Source organism: Globicephala melas, chromosome 8 (assembly GCF_963455315.2).
Source record: "Globicephala melas chromosome 8, mGloMel1.2, whole genome shotgun sequence".
Taxonomy (NCBI): Eukaryota; Metazoa; Chordata; class Mammalia; order Artiodactyla; family Delphinidae; genus Globicephala; species Globicephala melas.
The window spans coordinates 54,883,511-54,908,468 of NC_083321.1; the positions used below are offsets into that span (position 1 = coordinate 54,883,511).

General features: G+C 46.3%; 1 protein-coding gene and 1 long non-coding RNA gene across 2 annotated transcripts in view; one reads left to right on the top strand and one right to left on the bottom strand.

Annotated features, from left to right (window-relative positions):
- Positions 1 to 24,958, top strand: part of LOC132597693 (uncharacterized) — a 41,199-nt gene that overhangs the window by 860 nt on the left and 15,381 nt on the right. The window lies entirely within an intron of this gene.
- KCTD14 (potassium channel tetramerization domain containing 14) lies at positions 4,338 to 13,641 on the bottom strand. Its single transcript, XM_030835974.2, has 2 exons — positions 13,372 to 13,641; positions 4,338 to 8,653 (listed from the first exon to the last, which is right to left on the bottom strand). The coding sequence occupies exons 1-2, from the start codon at positions 13,441 to 13,443 to the stop codon at positions 7,991 to 7,993; spliced, it is 735 nt and encodes a 244-aa protein (XP_030691834.1). The 5' UTR covers positions 13,444 to 13,641; the 3' UTR covers positions 4,338 to 7,990.

The window sequence follows — 24,958 nt, forward strand, 5'->3', positions numbered from 1 at the left end:
ATCCTGCACCCCCTGCAGTGGAAGCTCTGAGTCTTAACCACTGGACCACTGGGGAAGTCCCAGAAACTTGTTTCTTGACTGCTTTTCCTTTGTTCCTGCATTCCCTCACTTAATTAATTACCGAGACCTATTCAAGGACAAATGTGGTCAGGCTTAGGTCACAAAATGGCTTAGGCCAAAAATTGCTTCCCTTATGTCAAGAAAGCCATGCCTGGTTCTTTCTCTGGGGCCCCCCTACCCTACCTGCTTACAGAAAGCTGGTTGCCACCACCCCCACCCCTGCCCCAGCCTAGGGTACTTCTCCCTGCTTTCTCACTCCAATTGTTCAAAAGCTACCTATCCTTTAAGGACTCAAGCCATCCTCTGACAGCTAGGGGAGAGTGGAAAGAATTCTGAGGCCAAGGGTTAAGCAACAAAGCTTCAGACTGCACAACTCAGATGGGATTGAACCCAGCCGAAACTCACACTTGGATTTGAACCCATGGGCTGGGACTTTTACTCAGCCAAAACTCTGACTGGGACTCAAACCCACTGTCTTTTAATTAAAATTGCTCACCTGGTGTCAGGACTTACTGAAGCTCAGGTTCTTTATGTCTTAGCGCAGAAGGAATTCAGCGAGAGGCAATGCAATATGGAAGACGTGGATTATTTAGAGAGGTACAACATCCCATAGACAGAATGCAGTCCATCTCAAAAAGTGAGAGCAGTGGTGGGAGAAACACACTCCACAGAGTGTGAGGCATCTCAGAAGATGAGAGGCCCTGAAATATGGGGTAGATGGTTTTTGTGGGCTGAGTAATTTCATAGGCTAGTGAGTGGGAGGATTATTCAACTGTTTGGGGGAAGGGATGGGGATTTCCAGGAATTGGGCCACTGCCCACTTTTTGGCCTTTTATGGTCTGCCTTGGAACTGTAGGCGCCTGTAGGTATGTCATTTGGCATATGCTAATGTATTACAATGAGCATATAATGAGGCTCAAGGTCTACTGCCATCTTGGACCTAGTTGATTCTAACCAGTTTATGTCATATCCTCAATGGCTATGTCATTCTTTTTGTTTGTTTGTTTTTTCGCTGCACCACATGGCTTGCAGGATCTTAGTTCTCTGACCAGGGATTGAACCCAGGCCACAGCAGTGGAAGCCCAGAATCCTAACCATTAGGCCACCAGGGAACTCCTGGCCATGTCATTCTTTTAAAGGTTGTGCCCTGCCCCCTTCCCTCCTGTTTCACTACGACTAGCACTTAATGAACAAGTAGCCTCAACTACAATTGCACTAACACCTAGCCTGACAAAGATGTAGTGACAGTGTAATGAAATAACGCAGAAACATTTTGCACAGTAAAGTATGGTTCACAGGGCTTCCCTGGTGGTGCAGTGGTTGAGAGTCCGCCTGCCGATGCAGGGGACACGGGTTCATGCCCCGGTCTGGGAAGATCCCACATGCTGTGGAGCAGCTAGGCCCGTGAGCCATGGCCGCTGAGCCTGTGCGTCCAGAGCCTGTGCTCCACAATGGGAGAGGCCACAACAGTGAGAGGCCTGCATACTGCTGGGCCTCTGCTGCCCACATCAGCAGGCGGACTCTCAACCACTGCGCCACCAAGGAAGCCCTATTTTTTTATTATAGCTACATCTGAGTAAATGGGGTAACTGGCAATACCAAGAAGTTTCTTTGCTATACTTTTTTCATCATAAAATAAGCTCCTTAGTCAGAAGCAATGTGTGAGATACCATGAAAATGAATAAGGTATCCATGAATGCTAGGGCTGGCAGAAACATTGCAGTTAGGTATCATTAGGGTTCTTCGGGAAAACAGAACCAATAGGATATATAGAGATATTAGGATACTATAACAGAATACCGTATACTGAGTGGCTTATAAACAACAGAAATTTACTTCTCACAGTTCTGGAGGCTGGGAAGTCCAAGGTCAAGGTGCTGTCAGATTCAGTGTCTGGTGAGAGCTCACTTTCTGGTTCAGAGATAGCTGTCTTCTCTCCCTGTCTCACATGGTTGAAGAGGCAAAGGGGCTCTCTGGGGTCTGTTTTATAAGGGCACTAACCCCATTCATGAGGGCTCCATCCTCAGGACCTAATCACCTCCCAGAGGCCTGACCTCCTAATACCATCACACTGAGGATTAGGATTTCAACATATGAATTTGGAAATGGAGGTGGGGGTGGTGGTGGGTGACACAAACATTGTCTATAGCAGTAGAAAAGTCAAATCTGAATCTGGGATATGTATCTATTCCTATGTGGTTAAATCACCACTCCCTCCCTGATGGAAAGGATAAAGCATATGGTAGCATGATTTGTAAAAAATGGCCCCAATTTTTCCTCTCTCTGTATGTAAATCCTTTGAAGTGTAGCTCTAGAGCTGCTTCCATTAAGAGATGGAATCTCTATCCCCACTCTTTGAATTGGGCTGGCCTTGTGCCTGGCCAGTAGAATACAGCAGAAGTTACAGTGTGCTAGTTTTGAACCTAGGCCTCAAGGTCCACCCACATACCAGTTCTTCAGGTCTATTATTTGATTTTGGAAACCTACCCTTGCCATGAGAATAAGTCCAACCTAATCTACTGGAGAGTAAATGACCACATGGAACAAAGCCAAGTTGACCCAGCTGAGGCTATTTCAGACCAGCCTCACCCCAGCTGATCCCCCATCTGACTACAGATGCATGAGTGAGATCAAGTAAGACCAGAAGAACTGCCCAATTTATAGGCTATGAGAAATAATTAATGGTTATAGTTTTAAGGTATTAAGTTTGGGGGTCAAGAGGTTGTCATGTGGTTAGACAATTCCTAAGCTGCTAACTTCCATAGAGTCAGCTGGTAAGGAGAAAACAAGCCCAAATAGATTTAGGCAGCTTATCATTCACAGCATAGCAGGCAGCATGAATTTCATGTTTGTATTAGTTCTCCTTGCCCTCTAAACACCATGGGAGCAATGCAGGTGAATGCCATGCACAGTAGATCTGTAGCACAGATGAAGAACACTGAGCTTAGGAAACGCTCAATCTTAAAGAAGGAATGCTAGCAAACCTGCCCTCTGGAGAGAGACAATATCGGTGTTTTTTTCCCCCAACATTATCTTTATTATACTGGTCAGGAAACGAATTTTCCTGCCAACCCAGTGGGAAACATTTTTATCACCCTGAAATGTCTCCAGGATTGGAGGGTGAAACTAGCTTTATTACCCTGTAATGAAATAAATCTGCATCCTAACCCTAGGCAGCTTTGCAAACATCCTCAAAGCTGTCAATGCCATTTGCTTAGAAATGCCAGCATTTCTCCCAACAGTCTGTTACAGTGCAATACAGCTAACTGATTTGCAGGATTATCTGCCTACCACCAAGAAGTATCTAGTCCCCCGGTGGGAATAATACCATATCAGGGACTCAGTGTTGGTCTCTGCTGTTGGACATCCATCATTGACCAGATCAGCTTTGGCAAGAGGAACTATACCACAGAGCCCACGCACAGACTCCATCCCTACCATCATGGCCACCTTTCTCATGACTCCGTTGAGCTCTGGGGAAAGAGGCTGACTGGCACGCAGTTTTTTTTTTGTTGTTTGTTTGTTTGTTTTTATATTTATTTATTTAGGTTGCGCCGGGTCTTAGTTGCGGCATGCAGGATCTTTTTTTAGTTGCGGTATGTGGACTTCTTAGTTGCGGCATGCATGCAGGATCTAGTTCCCCGACCAGGGATGGATCCGGGGTACCCCCCGCATTGGGAGCACGGAGTCTTACCCACTGAACCACCAGGGAAGTCACAGGAATGCACAGTTTGGATCGTTGTGTCCATTTATGTTTTGAAAGCCTCTTTTAGAATGGGTGCCCTCTGGTGGGCATTCATAGGAAACACAAATATTTTCACCATTCCAAGACATTCATCTACATACCAACATCCCAGGCCTTCTTGTCCCCAATCTTCCACTCTCATACTTTCCAAAGCTTTGGCCAACCAGGAAGGGGCGGGACATGCAGTACCTAGAGATCAGTCTTCCAGGACACTGAGCACAGCAGAAAAGGGAAAAGAATGAATGGAAAGGGGGGCAGGGAAGACAAGGAAAATAAGTAGAAGAAAAATAAAAGAGGTGCTCTAAGAAAACAATGAGACCTGAAAACCTGGCACAGTGCTATGAAGTAGGGTGTCTCCATGAGGGCAATCTCAAAGGTTTTACTGTGTGTTTTTCCTTTGGATTATAGTGACAGTTATATTTAGCATTCAGTTTTAACTTTTTCTCCTCTGACTCTATAATTTTCTTTAGTTAATCCCAACAGATCTGAAAAGCCACATATACCCCTACAAATGAATAGAGGTGGTGTTTTTTTTTATTGAGGTATAGTTGATTTACAATTTTATATTAGTTTCAGGTGTACAGCATAGTGATTCAATATTTTTATAGATTATACTCCATTCAAAGTTATTACAAAATAATGGCTATATTTCCCTGTGTTGTACAATATATCCATGTTGTTTATTTATTTTATACATAGTAGATTTTATCTCTTAATCCTATACCCCCCCTTTTTTTTTTTTTTAACCCTTTGGCCACACTGCACAACATGAGGGATCTTAGTTCCCCCAACCAGGGACCAAACCCACACCCCCTGCAGTGGAAGCAAGGAGTCTTAACCACTGGACCACCAGGGAAGTCCTTCCCATACCTCTATCTTGCCCCTCCCCCTTCTTCTCCCCACTCATAATCACTAGCTTGTTCTTTATATCTGTGAGTCCGTTTCTGCTTTGTTATATACATTTGTTTGTGCTAGTTTTTAGATTCCACGTATAAGTGATAACAGAGAGTATTTGTGTTTCTCTGTCTGACTGATTTCACTAAGCATAACACCCTCTAAGTCCATCCACATTGTTGCAAATGGCAGAATTTCAGTTTTTTATGGCTAAGTAGTATTCCATAGTATATATACACACATATCTTCTGTATCGATTCATCTGTTGGACACGTAGGTTGCTTCTATATCTTGGCTATTGTAAGTAATGCTGCTATGAATATTGGGATGTATGTATCTTTTGTTTTCGTCAGATATATAGCCAGGAGTAGAACTGCTGGGTCATATGATAGTTCTATTTTTAGTTTTTTAAGGAACCTCCGTATCGTTTTCCATAGTGGCTGTACCAATTTACATTCCCACCAACAGTGTATGAGGGTTCCCTTTTCTCCACATCCTTGCCAACACTTGTTATTTGTGGCCTTTTTGATGACAGCCATTCTGACAGGTGTGAGATGATATCTCATTGTGGTTTTGATTTGCAATTCTCTAATAATTAGTGATGTTGAGTATCTTTTCATGTGCCTGTTGGCCATCTGTTCATCTTCTTTGGAAAAATGTCTATTCAGGTCTTCTGCCCATTTTTTAATCGGGGTGTTCAGAGATGGTATTTTGAACATTACTAATGTGCTTTACTTATTTTGCTATTTCAGAGGAAGGGAGGAGATGGTATTATTGGGAAGGCAACCAAGTGTGTCAATTTAATTTATGTATTTCTAATTTATATCTTTTATGATATTTCTTTTTTTCATAGCCCTGTAAGCCCCACCACCTTAAATCCTTTTTAGAGCAAAGATTTAATTAAATTGTACTGAATTAAATTAATCTCCTCCCCAATAATTTTAAGCCATCTATAAATGCAATTTTGCTATATAACATTGCATTATATAGATGTAACTAAGTTGGCTTATTTCCAATTGTTTTGCTATTGTAAATTAAGTAGGATAAAAATAGTATGTTATCTTAATTGTATTATGGATTGGGAGTGGGGGGCTGGGGTATTGGAATTGCCTTCGTTTAATAAAATAGTTTGGTAAATTGCTAAGGAAGAGAGTCAGATCCAAAGGGATGCAGGCTAGAGCCAGAGCAGTAAAAGAGGTAGCTAAACTGGAACATGGTCTTTTGGCAAATGACAAGAACACAAGGGGGCTGGTGGAAATTTGGCATGCCTCGAAAGCCTCATTTTGGAACTGGCACAACTGTCACTTCCACACGTATACCACTGGCCAGATTAAGTCATGAGGCCAAGCACGAACTCAGTGGGGTGGGGAAGATTACTCCCACCTACAGAGAAGCATGGCAGGAATAGAGAGGGAAGAAAGAATAGGACACAAGTACAATCTACTAGTGAAAAGCCCCTAGTGATGGGGGTGACTAAGGTACTCTTAAGAAGAAATATGCCCAATATTCAGTTTGAAGTTGTTGGCATTTCTGTGTGGTAAACTCCCCTTACTTGCCTGTATTTGCCACAGTCTGCTATGTGCACAAATAGCTGATGGGAGTGGCATTTGTAAAAAATAAGAAAAAGATCTGAGTGTTAACTCTGGGTAAGCATTGCGTAGAACAGCACAACAGGCTTAAGACATCTAGTTGATCCCTATGCTGAATGAATCTAGCAGAAACAGAGAACCAGAGCTGACCATAAGAAGACAAGCCCTCTGGGAATGTACAGAAATCTTGGGGAGGACATTGATCTTTCCATAATTCATGAAACTGAGATTTTAAGCAATCCTATTTAGATCTTATGGAGCAGGGTATCTCCTTGGAATCAAATCTCAAAAGTGTAATTACTGATCAAAGGGTATGAACTTTTTTCAGGCTCTTGATGAGTAACGTTGAATGACTCATGATGTTAAGTTCAAATAGATATTCAGGATTTTTCCACTTTAAATTGTCAACCATATTAAATACCAAAAAAAGAAAAAGAAAAAGAAAATATAGAACAAGCTTTGAAAATAAGAAAAAAAATATACAAGCAGATGCAGTTACTGAATTAAAACGCTCACTGAAAATAACTATGTTCTGAGCGATTTTATGTTTAAATTTGAAATTCTCTGATTCAGTGTTAATTCCTTAAAGCTTCACAGTTAAATCTGACCTTCAGTCCCAGGGAACCCAGGATGGCTGGTAATCCTACTAGGTGGGGAACGGGGGCCATCTATCCCAGACCTGAACTTGGAGAAGGATGAATGTGTCCTCTTTAGAGTTACTTAATGTGTTTGGTTGAGAAGCAGAACCTGAGAGAGTCTCTTGTTTAAGTGGTTTATTGAGGATGTGTTCTCAGGTGAGGGGGAGGGAGGGAAGCAGGGTAAAGCAGAGGAAGACCACTAAGCAAGAATGTGGTGTTCAGTGAAGACTGACTTCAGCCTGATCCCACGAGGAGCTCTAGAATAGGAACTGCACCTCCTTGAGGTGAGGGATCAGTCTGCTGTACCTCCACACAAGCGAGATAGCAATTCTGTTCTTGATCAGATCTCAAAATTAAAGTGCATCAGAATTACCTGGAGGACTTCTTAAAACAGACTGCTGGGCCAACTCCCTGTTTCTGATTCAGTTGGTCTGAGGTAGGGACTAGAGAATTTGTATTTCTAACAAGTTCCCAGGTATTGGGGATGCTGCCGGTCTAGGGACCACACTTTGAGAACTACTGCTCTAGGTAAGAGGACAGCTGTGACGCTTTAGCAGCCAATACCCACAGCATCCGGGAAAGGAGATCTGAGCGCCGTCTACTCCAGGTATACTAACTTGGCATCTTCCTCATGAAGGCACATACCAGGGCTAGAAGATTGGACCACAAGCTGAGGCTGGGTAGATTACATTTTTAGGTCTGTCTAGACTCATGACATCCTATTATTTTCCTGTTGTCATCCCGCATCTCCAGCCAAAGCATTGTTGAAACATTCCAGTTCACCTCTGCCTTGCTATTAGACTTCAAGGGAAGGGTCTGGCAGGTACATGAGGCTTTAAAGAGGAAACAGCTGCACCTCTCTAGGCAAGTACAGTGGAGTCAGTTGCAATGAGTGGAAAGTCCTCAAAGGGGAAACACATATTTGGGGGCAAGACAAGTAGACCACCTTGGAAGTTTTTGATGTCTGTTTGTTTTTAAAATTAAAGGAAGATGGCTTTGGAAGGCAACCTTTAATTTCGTAAGTCCCACCAGAGCTCGTAACAAACAGCCCCCACCCCTGGGGATCACCACCAGCTGAAGCTGAAGGTATAGAAGTAGTCGGAGACCTTGGCCGGTAATGGACTGTTGTGTGAATAGTGTACCTGGTACCCTTGGGCCTTAATGTCCATGTTCATGCAGTCCAGGAGGTCCCTGATATCCAGGGCTGCCTTCCAAGGCCCGAATTTGACCACTGACCTCTTGTCCGCCTCCAGGGAGCGCAGGGCGTCCGCGCAGTTTGCATCATCCTTTTCGTTTTGTACTAGGCACACCAGAACTCTAGAGCAGCGCGCCGCCACGGCCTCAGCACGCGCCAGGCGCACCATAAGCTCCAGGTTCTCACTGTAGCCTGGCACCTGCAGCAAAAACTGCTTCCGAGCTACCTGCTCACCAAAGATCTGTGGCATGTCCTCCAAGAGTTTGATTAAAGGCTTGATTTCGTAGAACTGAGCCTCACGGTACACCTCGGGGATGTGCTGTGTGGGCAGCTGCCCACTGCGCAGATATTCCAGGATGGGTCCAAAATAGGTGCCGCAGCGATCGATGAAGAAGCGTCCCTCCGCATCCAGGCAGGCCTTGGCGGAGCTGGAGAACATCTCTGCCAGCTTTGAGCCTGGGAGTTTTCTCAGGGTGCCCAAGGTGGTGGTATAGAACTCACCCCCAACGTTCAGCTCCACTACAGGAGATTCCTGGGGGCACAAGAGGCAGAGTGAACCCACAGCGCCATCTCCAGGGAGCTCATGATTTATTCTCATCCAAAGAACAATACCCTACAGAATTTAGGGGAGCCATAATGATTGGCTTCAGCTTATTAGAATGTCCATCTTACTGAAGGGGATTATATTTATGCTGTACAGCTACAGAGAGTAGGCATTTTAAGGAAGAAAAATATTTTAGTTTGATATAAGAATACCCATTCAAGCATTTGCATTTTCTCATTTAGGTCACAGAATATTAGTGGAAGCAAGTCACACGGACAATACCTCTAAAGCGTGTGGCCTGTGGCTAGGCTTTTTCCCTCCCTAGGCCTCAGTTTCCTTGTTTATAAAGTGAGGATATGGGGACTTCCCTGGCGGTCCAGTGGTTAGGACTCTGTGCTTCCACCACAGGGGACACCGGTTCAATCCCTGGTTGGGGAATTAAGATCCCACATGCCATGTGGCATGGCCAAAAAATAAATAAATAAACTATAATGAGGATATGGAGCTATTGTGAAGTCAAGAGTTCCTGACAGGGATGCTTAGATATAAGATACAGTAAAAAAAAAAAAAAAAAAAAGTGGGTGGGGGGAGGTTGGGGGGTACAAAACATTTTCAACCTTTCAGAAAGGCTAAAGAAATCACACATGTATTCATTCAGGAATCATTTCTTTGGTACTTACTGCATGTCCACATCCGTGCTGGAAGTGGGGATAAAAATTCTTATTTCATATAGAGCAGAAGTTCTGATTAGCAGTTGGCATGACTTTGATTAACAAATGTAATTTGATGGGTATTTTTTCAAAATATGGGCCCATGGGATTAAATAACAAGAATATCCTTGGTGGTGACAAGGTTGGTAACACCAAATACAACAGGCGTAAAACTGCCCCATAAATGGTAAAGTATGGTGCAAATGTAAGTTAGATTTAGCTGTTCATCAGAATTTTTAGAGGCCTCTTCTCTAGATCAGACCTTGGGCTGAGCACTAAGGATGTGGGTGAGACCCATGTGATATCTGCCTGGAAATGCCCACAGGCGAGTGCAGAGAGGGACCTGGAAAGAGACTGAGGGTCGGGCTGCATCTGGGGAATGCTGCCACACAGACCTAACAAAAATACCATAATACTCTATAGCAATTATTACACATGAGGTGATACACCGGTTGTTATCCTTACAAACCCAGCTTCCTGAACAACTTCCATCTTTTAAAATTCACTCACTCATTCAATAAAACACGTATGTGCCTATTTTGTGCCAGGTAGCTGGGACACAGTGAGGAACAAGCAGGACACAGAACCTCCCCTCACAGTCTAGTAACTGTGCAAAGTGCTTTACATACACTCTGCAACTCAACCCTCATAGTAATCCTATGATGAATGTATTAAATCCCCATTTTCCAGATGAAGAAACTAAGGCTTAAGGAGGTGAAGTTCAAGTTGCTTAAGACCAACCAGCTACTAAGCGATAATGTCAGGATTTGAACTCAGGTCTGATTTACCACTTAGTCATTACATAAATTGATTTTCAACCTTCAAACACCTCCACTCTTCAATCCCTATTCATCCAACAGACTGTAGGGAGGACCTATTCCACCCAAGCCTCCTCTGAAGCAGATGGACAGGACAAGGTCCCTGCCCTTGAGGAGCTCACAGGGGAGAAAGGGAAACAGATGGCTTAAATGTGTAGGTGCTGATGGGGAAGACTCAAAGGTAGGAGGGATTGGCTCTTTTTGTAGATGTGTGTTGGAGGTTGTCAGGGAAGGTTTCCTAGGGGATGTGATGGCTGCTGCTGTGGAAAAGATCTACAGTATTAGGGGGAAGGCTGGATTTCCAAACTGGAGACTCCACTCCAGGTCATTACAGGGCCAGGGATAGGGACAGGACTCAGGAATGTCCTTCAGTCAGATTTAGGTGTGACTTCCTTTTCAGCTTGTCTGTGGGCTCTACCTCTAAGATTAAAGTACTAGAATTAAGAGAACTCAAGGCAGCCAAACTGCTGGGGAGAACTGAGTTGCCATGGCAACAGCTCCTACCAAGGGACAGTTCTGCTAGCTGGAATGGAGAAGGGAGAAAAGAGGTTGCAGTCTGACAGCAGCCAAACAATACAGCCCTGAGAAAAATAAGCCCAGAACCTGTGACGCCCTCTTCTTCCCATAAACCTCAAGGTTCCTTGGCAAGGCTGTTTAGTTAACCCTAAGGTGGCTCTGTAAAGCAGGCAGTTAAATGTGAATTTGCAGACTTTAACCCCTGAATGGATCGATGATGGACTCTCATCACTCCTGTACCACTGAAAGCTCTTAACGTCCCCACATTACAGGCGAGGAAAGCTCAGAAAGAGGGGTCACACAGCTAGGAGGTGAGGAAGTTGGAGCCGGGATCAAATCCGTATCAGTCTGACTTCAGGACAGTGTGGATGCCCTACCCCCACCCTCCCAACATCCAGTCGCACCGCTGCCAGTAATTAGCTATGTTCCTAGGGCATCGCACTTCCTTCTCTGGGCCTAAGTTTAGTCATCTATCAAATAGTGAGGCAAAATCAATGAAGAGAACTCTAAGACTCTCCAGCTTTGAAAGTTTAATGAATCCAATCACTTCAAATGTTGTTTCTGAAGCTCATTTCCAGATGCTACACAAAATAGTCCCCTGCCCTGATATTCGCAGCCCCATTTCTTTATCAGCCAAGACCTGGGCCCTGTTCCCAAGCTTCCTAATTATGTCCCTTTTCCCTCCATGTTTTCTAAAAACTCCAAATCTCTTTGGAAATCCCAGACCTCCTACCTCATCCATAAATACTACTGTGTGTGTTTCGAGCAGATAAAGACTTCTTTTCCATCCCTCTTCCAGACCACCTGCCCTTCCTCATGGCCCCTCTTCCCCACCTGTTCTACCAGTCACCCTGCTGGAGCATTCCTGAGTGGGCAAGCCTGACCCAGGCCCTGTGTGCACAGGCCGGGGAAATGTGGTCTTTAGTAGCCTCTGCTGGGTACCAGGCTACTGCTGGCCACGAGGACACAGGGATGAATCAGGCCCAGCTCTCATCCCACCAAACATTCATACATTTCCTTAGGTCACACTTAGTCTAGTCAGTGGAGGGACACGCCCATTCATATGTCTCCCAAGCCCAAGATCTCTCCCCACACCACAACTTTGACCTTTTCCCACTGTACCGTATCTCGGTCGTCTGAGCCAGAAACCTAGACTCTAATCTTGCACTCTGCTCCTGTCCTCAACCTCCCCACACACAGGTAATCAGTCACCAAGTCCTGGCCATTCTAAATGTGTGGTCAGTTCCATGGCTCCCAGCTCCCTCGAATATCCTCCCCCAATCCAGTCTCTATTCTGAAACCAAAGCAGTTTCTCTGAAGCGGAAATCCAGTCTGGTCACCACCTGCATTAAACACTTCAGTGATCCCACATTTCTTTACAGGTTAACTCGAGACTCCTTAACAAGGTTTACAAGGTCCTTTGCAACCCTGGCAATCAACTACCAGAGCCAACTACTGCTCCCCAACACCAACCCATTCAGAGCAGGCTGGGCCCCACTGCCCCCAGGACTTCACTCATTTAACACCCCCAGTCCCTTCAGTCAGCCCACTCATCCTTCAAGGTAATTCCTCCGGGAATTTTCTGGATAGGTTGTCTCCTTGTGATTTCAGAGGGCCATGTACTTCCCCTTGTCATGGAAGTTACGTCTCTTGTAATTCTGTTCCTTCATCTGTATCCCACACTAGATTGGGAGGATCCTAAGGGAGGACTATCCCAGATTCATCTTTATGTTACCAGTACCTACTACGGTGCTCAGCACACCAGGGATGCTCCATAAGTGTCTGCTGAATTGAACTGCACTTACCCTCAGCACTGACTTACAGGAGCGCCTGGTATTCTGATAAAGGCCAATCTTGCCCTACTTGGCATCATGCACGGTGCTGGCTTCCTCCTTTGCCCGGTAATTAATTCAGACATTTATTGGGTACCTTGAGCGGCCCCTGCCTCTGAGCAGGTGACACTGTCACTAGCCAGGAACAATGAGGTTATCGTCATCCTATTGAAAAGAGCCACAGTCGCCCCACTGCCGGATCTGCTTTCCCTTTCTACAAGTCTTCAGGATGGCACGTAGCCGGGGAGAGGTTAAGTGTTCTGATCCTTGAGTGTTCTGGGCTTTTTCTTGATCCTCCCCCCACCCCCCGGGCCCCCCACCCAAGCCCTGGGAGGGAACGGGCAAGCAGGAGGGCTCAGGACCCAGCCAGAGGTCAGGGACAGGCTAGAGAGGGTGGGTGAGGGAATGAATGATACTCTGGCCAGCCCTCAGTTGGGTCTACTTCCACCGGCAGGAGGGGAGGGGCAGGGGAAGAGGAGGGGCAGAGGAAGAGCAGTGGACTGGGGCAAGCCAGGGCACTGAGAGACGAGACGCAAAGAGAAGAAGGAGGAGACAAAGGCAGCCAAGCAGGAAAGAGGGCATAGAGGAGAGACTGGAGTGAGCCGGAACCGGAATCGAGGCTGTGGCGCGGAAGGAGAGATCAAAGCGTTAGGAACTGACCAGGTGAAAAGAGAGCGCCCAGCCGCAGGCCGAGACGGGCGCGCCGGAAGCTGGGGAATTCAGACCCGCGGGGAGGGAAGGACGCGGGGCCCTGGAAGGAGTGAAAGAAGGGAGAGGCGCGGGGCCGGAGCCGGCAGGGTCTTCTCGTCCACCCAGGGCTTCGCACTCACCGTCCGCCGGCCCGCGGGGGTCACGGCCCGGCGCAACGGCCGGGAATCGGGCGCCGAGGTCAGGCTCATCATCCCGGCCCCGCAGGCGCTGGCGCTGCGCAGCCAGGCTGCCGCTCGCCGGTCCCGCACAGCCCGCCACGTGCGCGGTACTTGTGGCTGGCGGAAGTGCTCCTCGCTCCCGCCCCGGGGTGGGGGGAATCTGTACCCAGGGTGTGGTTAGAACCCTGATTGGGCTGGAGTTGGAGGCCTTGCGGTGAAACCTTAGGCTAGTCACTGTCCCTCTGTTGCCTGGTGTTGCGGGACAGCCAAATGGGGGAGGCAGAGGGAACTGACATTGACGACCTTGAGACTGTCTCCACTCACTACAGTCCTAGGGGTAAAGGATGAGCGACACCCATTTTACAGGTAAGAAGAGTGAGCTTCCAGGAGATAGGGCGGCCAGTTATTCACCTCAGATCAGCTGCTGAAAGTGCAGAGCATGACCAGTGATGAGAAGAGCTAGGTACCTTTGTGTGAGTTATCTTGCTTGTTAAAACATAATCCATATGAAGGGGGGCATTACTCTTCGGTAGTATGGGCTTGCATAATGACCTTCCAAAGAGGACAGTATGGAAAGAGGAGGGGAAGAAGAGTAACCGTACAGTGGGGAAAATGACAAACACAACTTCAGCCAGGTGATCAAGATCAACATCAGAAGTCATAAATCATGATGATAGTATGTATCCTTGATATGATGTGATGAAAATGGCACTTTGCCTCTGTGATCTTCCTCCCCAAAACCCATAACCCCAGTCTAATCATGGCAGTTCCTCAAAAAAAACAAAAACAAAAAACTACAAGTAGAACTATTATACGATCCAGCAAATCTACTTCTGGTTATATATGAAGAAAATTAAAAGCAGGACCTCCAAGACATATTTGCACACCCATTTCATAGCAGCATTATTCACAGTAGCCAAGAGGTGGAATATCCATCAATGGATGAATGATGCATAAGCAAAAGCGGGATATATGTACAATGGAATGCTATTCAGCCTTAAAGAGGAAGGAAATCCTGTCACATGCTACAGCATGGATGAATCTTGAGGACATTAAGTGAAATAAGCCAGTAACAAAAAGACAAATACTGCATAATTCCACTTATATGAGGTACCTAAAGTAGTCAAATTAATAGAAACAGCAAGTAGAAGAGTGGTTACCAGGGGCTGGGGGGAGAGGGAAAAGGGGAATTGTTTAATGGGTAGAGAGTTCCAGTTTTGCAAGATGAAAAAGTTCTGGAGATCTGTTTCACAGCAATGTAAAAATATTTAACACTACTAAACTATACCCTTAAAAATGGTTAAGATATAAATTTCATCTTATGTGTTTTTTAACACAATTTTTTTAAAATATGACTTTTGGTCATAAACTAATGGTATAGAAACTTGGAAAAAATAATAACAATAGTAACCAGACAATATCTGGTGAAAATAAATAGAGCTTTGGAGTGTGACAACTGGGAATGGAACGCTAGACCTGTCGTTTACCAGCTGTGTGATCGTCCATCACTTCCCCTCTCAAAAGAGCCCAAATTTCCTCTTTGTAAAATACATGCAAATACTTACTTTCTGGGTTGTTGTGAGAATTAAGAGGAAAACAATCTATCGTGTTTCCCAAACTTCCCTGTTGCTAAGACTCTCAGAATGCTTGTTGAACATCATTCCAGAGCCCCGCCTCCAGAGTACTGAAACCAAATTACCAAGGAAGAGCCTGGGAACCTGCATATTTAACAAGCATCGTGTCATCTTAGAAATTTGGGAAAAACTAGAATGATGCATTTACTGGCCTAGGAAGAATGGGGCTCAGTGAATGTCAGTGCCCATTCCCCCGACTCTATGACCTCACCCTTCCAACATCAGCCCATCCAGCCGTGGATAACTTTCCAATCTTTTCTTCCTCCCCATGTGGGTTGTCACTCCATTTAATGTTCACCCAAGAGTTACTGATACTGACCTTAGCTAGGGGTTAGGGGCTGCGGACACAAGTGTGCAAGACATGTCTGTTCCAAAGATATGAACACAAATAACTTTAATGAAAGAGTAAATGAGCATATGAAAATATGCTGGAAGTCCATGTTGCTGGAAATCCTCCTACTAAAAAGCATCTCAAAATATTGAAAATATTGAATATATGTATGTCTATATGTCTGAGCTCTCAAGAAAGTCAAGGAACTTCTCTGAGGTGCTCTGAGATGTTTGAACACCAACTCCATGGACTCCCCTGGGATTATCTCCAACCCTGAGTAACCTAGAACTTTTATTTTCAGGGGAGAGATGGTAGGAGACAAAGTCTGGGCCACTCACAGGGTTGGGTGTCAGATCAGAGACTATAAAAGGGTAAATTATTAAAAATCCACCACTCAAATGTGAATGCTGTGGAAACATCTATCTCATTCCTCGGTTCTAGGTAGAGAAAAGTCTCCCCTGAAAAATTCTTGCAATAAGCTAGAGCTCAAATAGATCCAGGGTCCAAATATTCATTTTTTTCATGATCAACAAGAGCAACAACAACACGGAACTTAATTTAAAACGGACCTGGATTGGTAATGCCCCAGATGTCTGACAAAATGAAAACCCTTCCTGGAGGTAAGTGCACAGTCAAACCAAGCCTCAAAGAATTCACACAGATAGCAGTCCAACAAATGCAAGCTCAGAATCAAAAGTCACCACAAAAGGACACAAGGTACAGTGAGCAAGAATCAATAGATCCACAAGCACCTCAGATACTGAGATTACTGGGTATAGAATATAAAATAAGTGTTTACTGTGCTTAAATAACTATAGAGAAGGGTGTATTTAAAACCTGAGTGAAGACCAAGAAGATATGATCAGAAATGACCAGGCAGGCTTCCCTAGTGGCGCAGTGGTTAAGAATCTGCCTGCCAATGCAGGGGACACAGGTTTGAGCCCTGGTCCGGGAAGATCCCACATGCCGCGGAGCAACTAAGCCCGTGCGCCACAACTACTGAGCCTGCGCTGTAGAGCCCGCGAGCCACAACCACTGAGCCCGCGTGCCTAGAGTCCGTGCTCTGCAACAAGGGAAGCCACCACAATGAGAAGCCCGCACACTGCAACAAAGAGTAGCACTTGCTCACCGTAACTAGAGAAAGCCTGCACACAGCAACAAAGACCCAATGCAGCCAAAAATAAATAAATAAAATAAATAAATTTATATTAAAAAAATGACCAGGCAGATTTGAAAAAAGCCAAATAGATCTTCTAGAAATGAAAAATAAAATAACTGAAAAGTTACTGAAAATTACTAGGGGTTGAGAAAATGCAATCAAAGGGAGCAATGTTGTACTATTTTTCATCCATCATTTTGGCAAATATTGAGAGGAATAACAATGTGCCAGAGTGGGTAAGGATGTAAGAAAAGAACTCAAACTTCACTGATTGGATGTGAACTGCTGTGATCTTTTTTGGAAAGCAATACGGCCATAGCTACTAAAATTTTTTAAAAAATACAGATATCATTTGACCCAATATTTCCACTTTTGAGAATCTATCTAATAGAACTAAAAGCACTTCTCTGAAAGGATATATGAACAAATATGTGTATTACTGTTTTGTTTGTGATGGCAAAAATTAGAAATGTAGACATATGGTTGAATAAACCATGGTTTGTCCATGCCGTGGAATTCTATGCAGCTATTTAAAAGAGTGAGGTAGATCTACATCTGTTCACTCATCCATGATTTATTAAGCAATTAAAAATAAATAGCAGTGTTTACTACGGAAATTCAGTAAAGACAAACATAAACCTCCTCATATAAATTTATATCTATTTATCTGAGCGTATACTCAGAAAAGTGTAGAATGATACACAGTGGGTGTTACCATTGGTTATTCAGTAGGACGGGATAGAAATGAAGAGGGGAAATTATTGATTAAGAAATGTTTTTCTTAATACATGTTTGTATTATGTCACTAGTTGCAGTGAACATGAAAAAGTATAAAAGAGCAAAAGAAAGAAAAAGAAAAGGCAATAACATAACACAAGAAGAAGGTATTACAAAAGGAAGTTAGCTTTTCAGTTTGAGGGGCCTGGAAAGGCTTCATGGAAGCAGTGGCACATAAGCTGGGTCTTGAAGGGGGGAGAGATTAGTTGAGAGAAGCCTGCGCGGGTTTCCTCCCAGCAGAGGGGTCACCTGTGCCAAGAAAAGGAGGAAAATGAAAGGAAAATGATCATGTGTTGAACACCTGCACTGAACACAGACTCTTGTATCAATTCTTCCAAGCAATTAGACTTACTGTACAGGTGAGGGAACCGAGGCTCAGAGAAGTTCAGTGAATGGCAAAAAGCCACACAGCTGGTAATTGGCAGAACCAAGCTTAAACTCCATGTCTTTCTCACTCCAAAATTCTTTTTCTGTGACTGGAAAGAATTGCTTTGTATCTGGCTGCTATGATCTGAATGTTTGTGTCCCCCCAAAATTCATGTTGAAACCTAACCATCAATGTGATGTTAGGAGATGGGGCATTTGGGAGGTGATTAAGTCATGAGGGTGAAGCCCTGAAGAATGGTATTAGTGCTCTTATAAAAAATGAGACCCCCAGAGAGCTCTCTAGCCCCTTCCTTCCACCGTATGAGGACATAGCAAGAAGATGGCCATCTATGAACCAGAAAGCGGGTTTCATTAGACACCGAATCTACCAGCACTATGATCTTGCACTTCCTAACCTCCAGAATGGTGAGAAAAAAATGTTTGTTGTTTATAAACCACCCAATTTACAGTATTTTTGTTATAACAGCCTGAATAGATTAAGACACTGGGCAAGGTGTGTACCTTGAACATTATGACTTGCAAATGGGATTGAGCTATGGGGAGGCAGCTGTGATCTCCTCAAAGCAGGCTTCCCTGCCCGCTGCATCTGGGTTAGGGAGCTTCCCATGGGCCGGCTCCACGCGGCACGTGTCCCCCCTTCCCCTTGCATTGTCTGACTCCTCCCAGAGGGTTGATCAGCCACATGGGCCAGGATGATTCCATGGGGACGCTGAGTTCTGAAGAGTCATCACCCCAGAAAGGAGGGCCGGACAGTTGGAGGGACAGTGGGCACTTCTGACAGCACCAAGAACCCTGGGCGCCATTTCCTGTTTCTCCCCCAGCTCCAGCTGCCCTGAAACAACCTGCACTCCTATGCTTTCTTGCTTTTGTTTATGTTGTTCCTTGTGCTCAAAATGCCTTTCCCTACCAGCTTCTTCTCTCTGGAAAACTCCTACACAGCTTTCAAGACCCAAGTCAAATGGCCCTCTTCCTTTTATATCCATTAGCACATTTGACCCTCACCATTCAAAATAGGAATTAGCACCTCCATTTTATGTATGAGGACCCCAAGGGTCCCAGAGATGAAGTGCCTCTTTAAGAGTCCTTCAGCACCGGGAGACAAGAGACCGACTGGGGTTCCAGTTCTGGCTCTACCATTCGTGTGTAATCTTGGCCAAATCCGTCTCCCTCTCTGGGCCTCGGTTCTTCACCTGTAACGTGGTGGGGGTTGGGATATTGTTTGAGATGGTCTCTGGGAAACTGTCTGGCTTGATGCTATGGCAACAAAAGAATTCAAACAGTCCCTTGGTGTTGCCTAAAACTGGATCTTGTTTCCCTTTGGCCTGAATCCAAGAGCAAGCACTGCTTCCCTCTGCCCTCCTCCCACGCACCCTACTCTTTGTTCTTCTTCCTGAGACAAAGCTGCCAGCCCCTCTCCTCTCCAGGCTGCTGGGCTTTGGGCCAGCCAGCAAAGTGGCAGCTGGGACTCAGATGAAAGGGCCCTCAGAGGGCTGCCTGTGGCAGAGTGCCCAGCCCAGCCCAGCCCAGCCCAGGCCTGGCAGCCCTGGGCCCAGCTGTCGCTTGAAGCATCCTGCCACCACTCCCACACAAGACTCCCTTTGTGAGTTACACAGTGGGGGAGACCCCTGCCAACCCACAAGAACCCTCTTCCCTTCCCTCTGCTCCATGCTTGTTTGAGAAATATCCAGGTCTTTATAGAATGGTCCAGGACCGAACGAGACTGGTCTGACTTTGGGCCAGGTGCTTTGGAGAGTTTTGTTCCATTTCACCTTCAGAACAAATAGCAGGTAGTGCTGTTCCCCTTTAGAGATGGGGGACATAGATATCTGAGGGCCTACTATGTGTCAATCGTGGCATCAGGTACTGGGAGTTGGACAAGAGCATGTGTTTCTCCCGCCCTCCCTCCCTCCCTCTCTCCCTTCCTTTCTTTCTTTCCTTATTCCTTCCTGTCTTTCTTTTCCAAACACTCTCTAGGGGTCTTTCTTATTTCTTTTTTAAAAAAGAAGTCATGGGACTTCCCTGGTGGCACAGTGGATAAGTCTCCACGCTCCTGATGCAGGGGGCCTGGTTTGATCCCTGGTCAGGGAACTAGATCCCACATGCATGCCGCAACTAAGAGTTTGCATGCCACAGCTAAGGAGCCCTTGAGCTGCAACTAAGGAGGCTGCCTGCCACAACTAAGACCCGGCACAACCAAATAAAAATAAATAAATAAATATAAAACTAAAACTTAAAAAAAATAAAAAAGAAGTCATGGGACTTTCCTGGCAGTCCAGTGGTTAGGACTCTGTGTTTCCACTGCAAGAGGCATGGGTTTGATCCCTGGTCAGGGAACTAAGATCCCACAAGCCATGCGGCATAGCCAAAAAAATAAAATAAAAAATAAATTTAAAAAAATTAAAAAAGAAGTCAGGTATGGAGGACAGATTGTGTGGCCTGGGTTTAAGTCCTGGCCTTGACATTAACTGCATGCTCTTGTGTAAAACCTTTTGCTACCTCGCAAATGGGGTCACTAGGCTAGGTAATCTTCAGGTCCCTTTAGTGACAGGTGGGAACGGGTGGCCCAGAGACATCTACATTTCCCTAACAGGCCACACTCAAACAGAGGAGACTGCTCACCCTGGCCCCAGTAGCAATCCCTGTCACCTGAGTTTATGAGCACCCTGACATAAACTATAGTGGACATGTGTAATGTTTCCACCCAGCTTCTGTTCTCCCTCCTTCTTTATACAGAACTACAGTTTTCCTCTGGGGACCACCCCTCCTTTACTCTCTACTGCCACTCTCATCTTGCCACTACATTACAGCTTGAGAATGAAGCTGACATATGAAGGCAAATAGAATTGAGAGACGAGATACCTGTTCCTGGCCATCGTTTGAGCACTGATCAAGCTATGGCGAAGGCCCTACCACTGGAGTTTCTAGTTAGGTGACCTGATGTTATTCCCTTTTGATGTAAGTCATTTTACATTGGATATATCTGTCACTTACATTCTAAAGGGGCCCAAAGGTGGAGGGTTCTGTACTGTGGCTCTGCCAGTTGTCCCTCCAGATCCTCTCCACCCTTCCCCCCACTGGCTCTCCACCCTGGGAGGCTGATCCTAATGGGCTATAGGTGCAGGCTCCCATGCCCTCCAGCTTCCGTCTGAATTTGGCCAACGCGAGGCCTAGCGGGAGATCAGAGGGAAAGAGGAGGCTGAGATCAGACTCTATTCCCTGGGCATCTCCCTGCCCAGTCCCGGTAAGTCAGCTGCGTCCCTCAGGCGCCCGCTTCACACAGCTATTCTCTTTGGTTCTGGTAACCACTGTCTTCCTCACCCTTTTAGGTCCCCACAGTTAGCTGCCCTGAAGGACTGCACTATTTCTTGCTTCTCTCCCCAATCCCTGCCTTATCTCTGTAGAGTCTTTTCATGAACCTCTCCTCGAACCCCCAGCTTGAGGAGGCACCTGTGTCCTGCCTCTGTGTGTTCTTGATGGTGTATGTACTGCGCATGCACGTGTGTGTGTGTGTGTGTTTGAACGTGTGTGTGCATCATCTCTGTGCCAGTCTCTCGACAATTAATCGAGAGCTGGTAGAGGAAGGGAACTGATTTTTACTGAGAGACTCCAGGCAGGGCACTTGATATACATAGTTGGGTTTCATCGTCACAATTCTATAAAGTAAGTGTTTTTAACCACATTTTATAGAAGATAAAACTGAGACCTTAACTGGTAAAGGGACTCACCTAAAGTCCCACAGCTGAGTAAGTAGTGGACCCAAGATTTGAAACCCATCCACATCTGGCTCCTAAACCTGTGCCTTTTTGCCACTCTGGGTCCTGCTTTCCAAAATGCCTGGTTCATTCTTATCCTTTAGGTCTCAGTTTATGTGTGTCACCTCTCCCAATAGGCCTTCCCTGACCACTCTACTGGAAGGAAGTCACCACTGATATTCTTTTTCATAATACATTGTGCTTCTCCTTCACGATGTGTATTTATTTATTTAATGTCTGTCCCACTGCTTAGATTCTAAGCTCCATGAGGGCAGCCAGTCTCCGTACTTGTTTTGTTCACCACTCTTTTCCTAGTGCCTAGCACAGCTGCCTGCTCTATACCAGGCCCCAGATAAATATTTGTTAAATGAAAAAAGGGCGAAGAAAAGGAGCAAGCATTTATTAAGGGCCTGCCCAGTGTCAGGCATTTTATGTGGTTTTTCTCGTTTCTTCTTCACAACTATCTTACAAGGCACAGGTTGTTGTCCCATTTTGCTGACCGAAGTTAGAGAGGGAATGTGACTTTTCCAGAGTCACACAGCCTAGAGCCGGGGTTCAAACGCAGGTCTCCCTGATGTCGCAGCTGTGCTTGTCCCCCATGCCCCTCTGCCCTTGGCACGGGAGCTCACAGTGGGGCAAGGAGGAGGAGGCGCTGATCAGTGGAACTCACATGAATCATTCTTGGACAAACAAACTGCAGGGAGCAAATAGTGGCTGCTGCAGCCACTACCCTGGGACCAAACATTCCTAGACCCTCCCAGCCCAGCCCAGAAGCAATCACCTTTCCTGTTTGCCCTCAGGCTCTCAGCCCAGTCCTACGTGGTCTGTGATCTTCTCCAAACACCCTGTTGCTTGCCTTTCTTTGCAGGGCTGCCCATGGCTCACCAAGTTCCCAAGGGACGACCCTGAACTTCTGGGTGTGTGTTGTGTCCCGGAGCCCTGCTGCAGGCCAGTTCACTTGTCAGTCAGGCGGCACCTGGGAGGATCTTTTCCTTCCTTCCTCCTTTGCTCTCAGACCCTGCCCACTTTCCTCTCTAAAACCATTGCTACCCAAATGGGGGGCTTCTGAGACCCTGAGTAATGTTTTTGTTCTTGGCCTGGGTAATGGTTACACAGGTGTGTTCACATCTTGTGACAGTTACTGGGTGCATTCCTCTGTATTTAAGTTATACTTCAATTAAAAGTTTTTTTAAAAAATCATTGCCACCCACTCTTGCCCCTGGCTCCCCCTACCAGACCAGCTGTGAAACAGGGATCATCTTTCCAGCTGTTCTCTCTGAATACTCCCCAACACATACCCAGAGACCCTTTTCTTTCTTTTTATTTTTGGCTGCATTGGGTCTTTGTTGCTGCACACGGGCTTTCTCTAGTTGCAGTGAGCGGGGGCTACTCTTCATTGCGGCACGCGGGCTTCTCATTGCAGTTGCTTCTCTTGTTGCAGAGCATGGGCTCTAGGCGCACGGACTTCAGTAGTTGTGGCACACAGCCTCAGTGGTTGTGGCTTGCAGACTCTAAAGTGCAGGCTCAGTAGTTGTGGCTCATGGGCTTAGTTGCTCCACAGCATGTGGCATCTCCCCGGACCAGGGCTCGAACCCATGTCCCCTGCATTGGCAGGCGGATTCTTAACCACTGCGCCACCAGGGAAGTCCCACCCAGAGACCCTTTTCATCTAAGGGTTTCTGACTGAATCCTGCCCAGCAAAGATAGTATAGGTCAACATAGCTGACGTGGGCAGTGCCCCAAGTCCTGGGACCTCCAGAATCCTTGGGTTCCCGCTCCTGGTGGGCAGCTCCTCCCTCTCTGAGCCATCACTTGGAGCCCCAAAGGCCTCTCTCTGGACTAGTCTGAGTGAGAGCTTGGTTGCCCTCCCAACTCCTCCCCAGACCCTCTTTTTCAGGTCATGCTGGCAGCTGTTGTCTTGCAGGGTCAGTTTTTAGGTGCCCAGGCACCATGTGGGGCTAGTTACTGTTTACCCATTGTCACTGAGAAGAGCATGTCCCATGGCCTGTACTCAGGACCTCTGCCAGCTCATCCTCCTTGGGTTCCTGGAGAGGAATTAACTGCATCCCATCCACCTCCTTGTTCACTGGCTGCCCAGACCCAGTGTGCAGACCACAGTTGATTACCCCAAATGGACACCTTCTCACACAGCCCCAAGCCACCCTAACCCAAGGAAGGGAGAGGCCCTGCCCACCAAGTGGGTGGTGGTAGCAGAACTTCCTGCAGCTGAACACAGTGAAAGTGTCAGACCAGGCTTCTGGTGGCCAGTAGCAGAGGCCAAGGCCAGCTCTTTAAACCAAAAGGAAATTTCCACAATTATCAGCGTTCCTAGGGGATGGGCACCAGGAGCTCAGGGGGCCCAGTGGCAGGAGCCTGACTAGGATTACACTGCAGAACTGAGTGGCTTCTGCTGCTGTGGTCACAGGCAGGCCCCTGGCTATACCAGGGGCAGGTAGAAGAAGAAGTCAATCATTCGGGCTTCTGCAGCGGGAGCAGGGACTAGCAGTTACCTACCCTGGCAAGACTTGAATGGGAATTTCCCCTAAAGGGAGAGCATGGGGCTAGTGGGGAAGGGGTAGAGTCTAGACATCACATTGCCAAAAACAAAAACAAAATGACTACCTCTTAGCACAGGGTTGAACTGAACTTGGAGAAGACTTTGAGCTGGGCAGAGGCAATGCCACCCCCATTACACACATATCCACTAACAACTTTTTTTTTTTTTTTGGTGGTATGCGGGCCTCTCACTGTTGTGGCCTCTCCCGTTGTGGAGCACGGGCTCCGGACATGCAGGCTCAGCGGCCACGGCTCATGGGCCCAGCCGCTCCACGGCATGTGGGATCTTCCCGGGCCGGGGCACAAAACCCATGTCCCCTGCATCGGCAAGCGGACTCTCAACCACTGCGCCACCAGGGGAGCCCCACTAACAATGTTTGAATCATACCTTTTCTTTCTTTTTGGCCGTACCCCACAGCCTGTGGAACTTCCCCGACCAGGGATCAAACCTGTGTCCCCTGCAGTGGAAGCGTGGAGTCTTAACCACTGGACCACCAGGGAAATCCAAATCGTACCATTTTAAAGATTAATTTGAACATTTTTTTTTTCCATCTAGTATTGTGAGGATTTCTCCCATTTTATTAAGGGCTCTTCTATACACCATTTGTAATGGCTACATCACAGTGCGTTGTAAGAATGTATCATAAATCTATTAAGCCATCGGTCCCCAACCTTTTTGGCACCAGGGACCGGTTTCGTGGAAGACAATTTGGTTCAGGCAGTAATGCGAATGACGGGGAGCAATGGGGAGCGACAGATGAAGCTTCACCTGCTCACCCCACCGCTCATCTGCTGTGCAGTCTGATTCCTAACAGGCCATGGCCTGGTATCAGTCCGCGGCCTGGGGGTTGGGGACCGCTGTATTAAGCCACACTTCATTTCTGCCTTCTTTCTTTCTTTTTTCTCCTTTACTGTAACTAGCCCTGCAAGGAGCATCCTTTCTAGCTAAGAC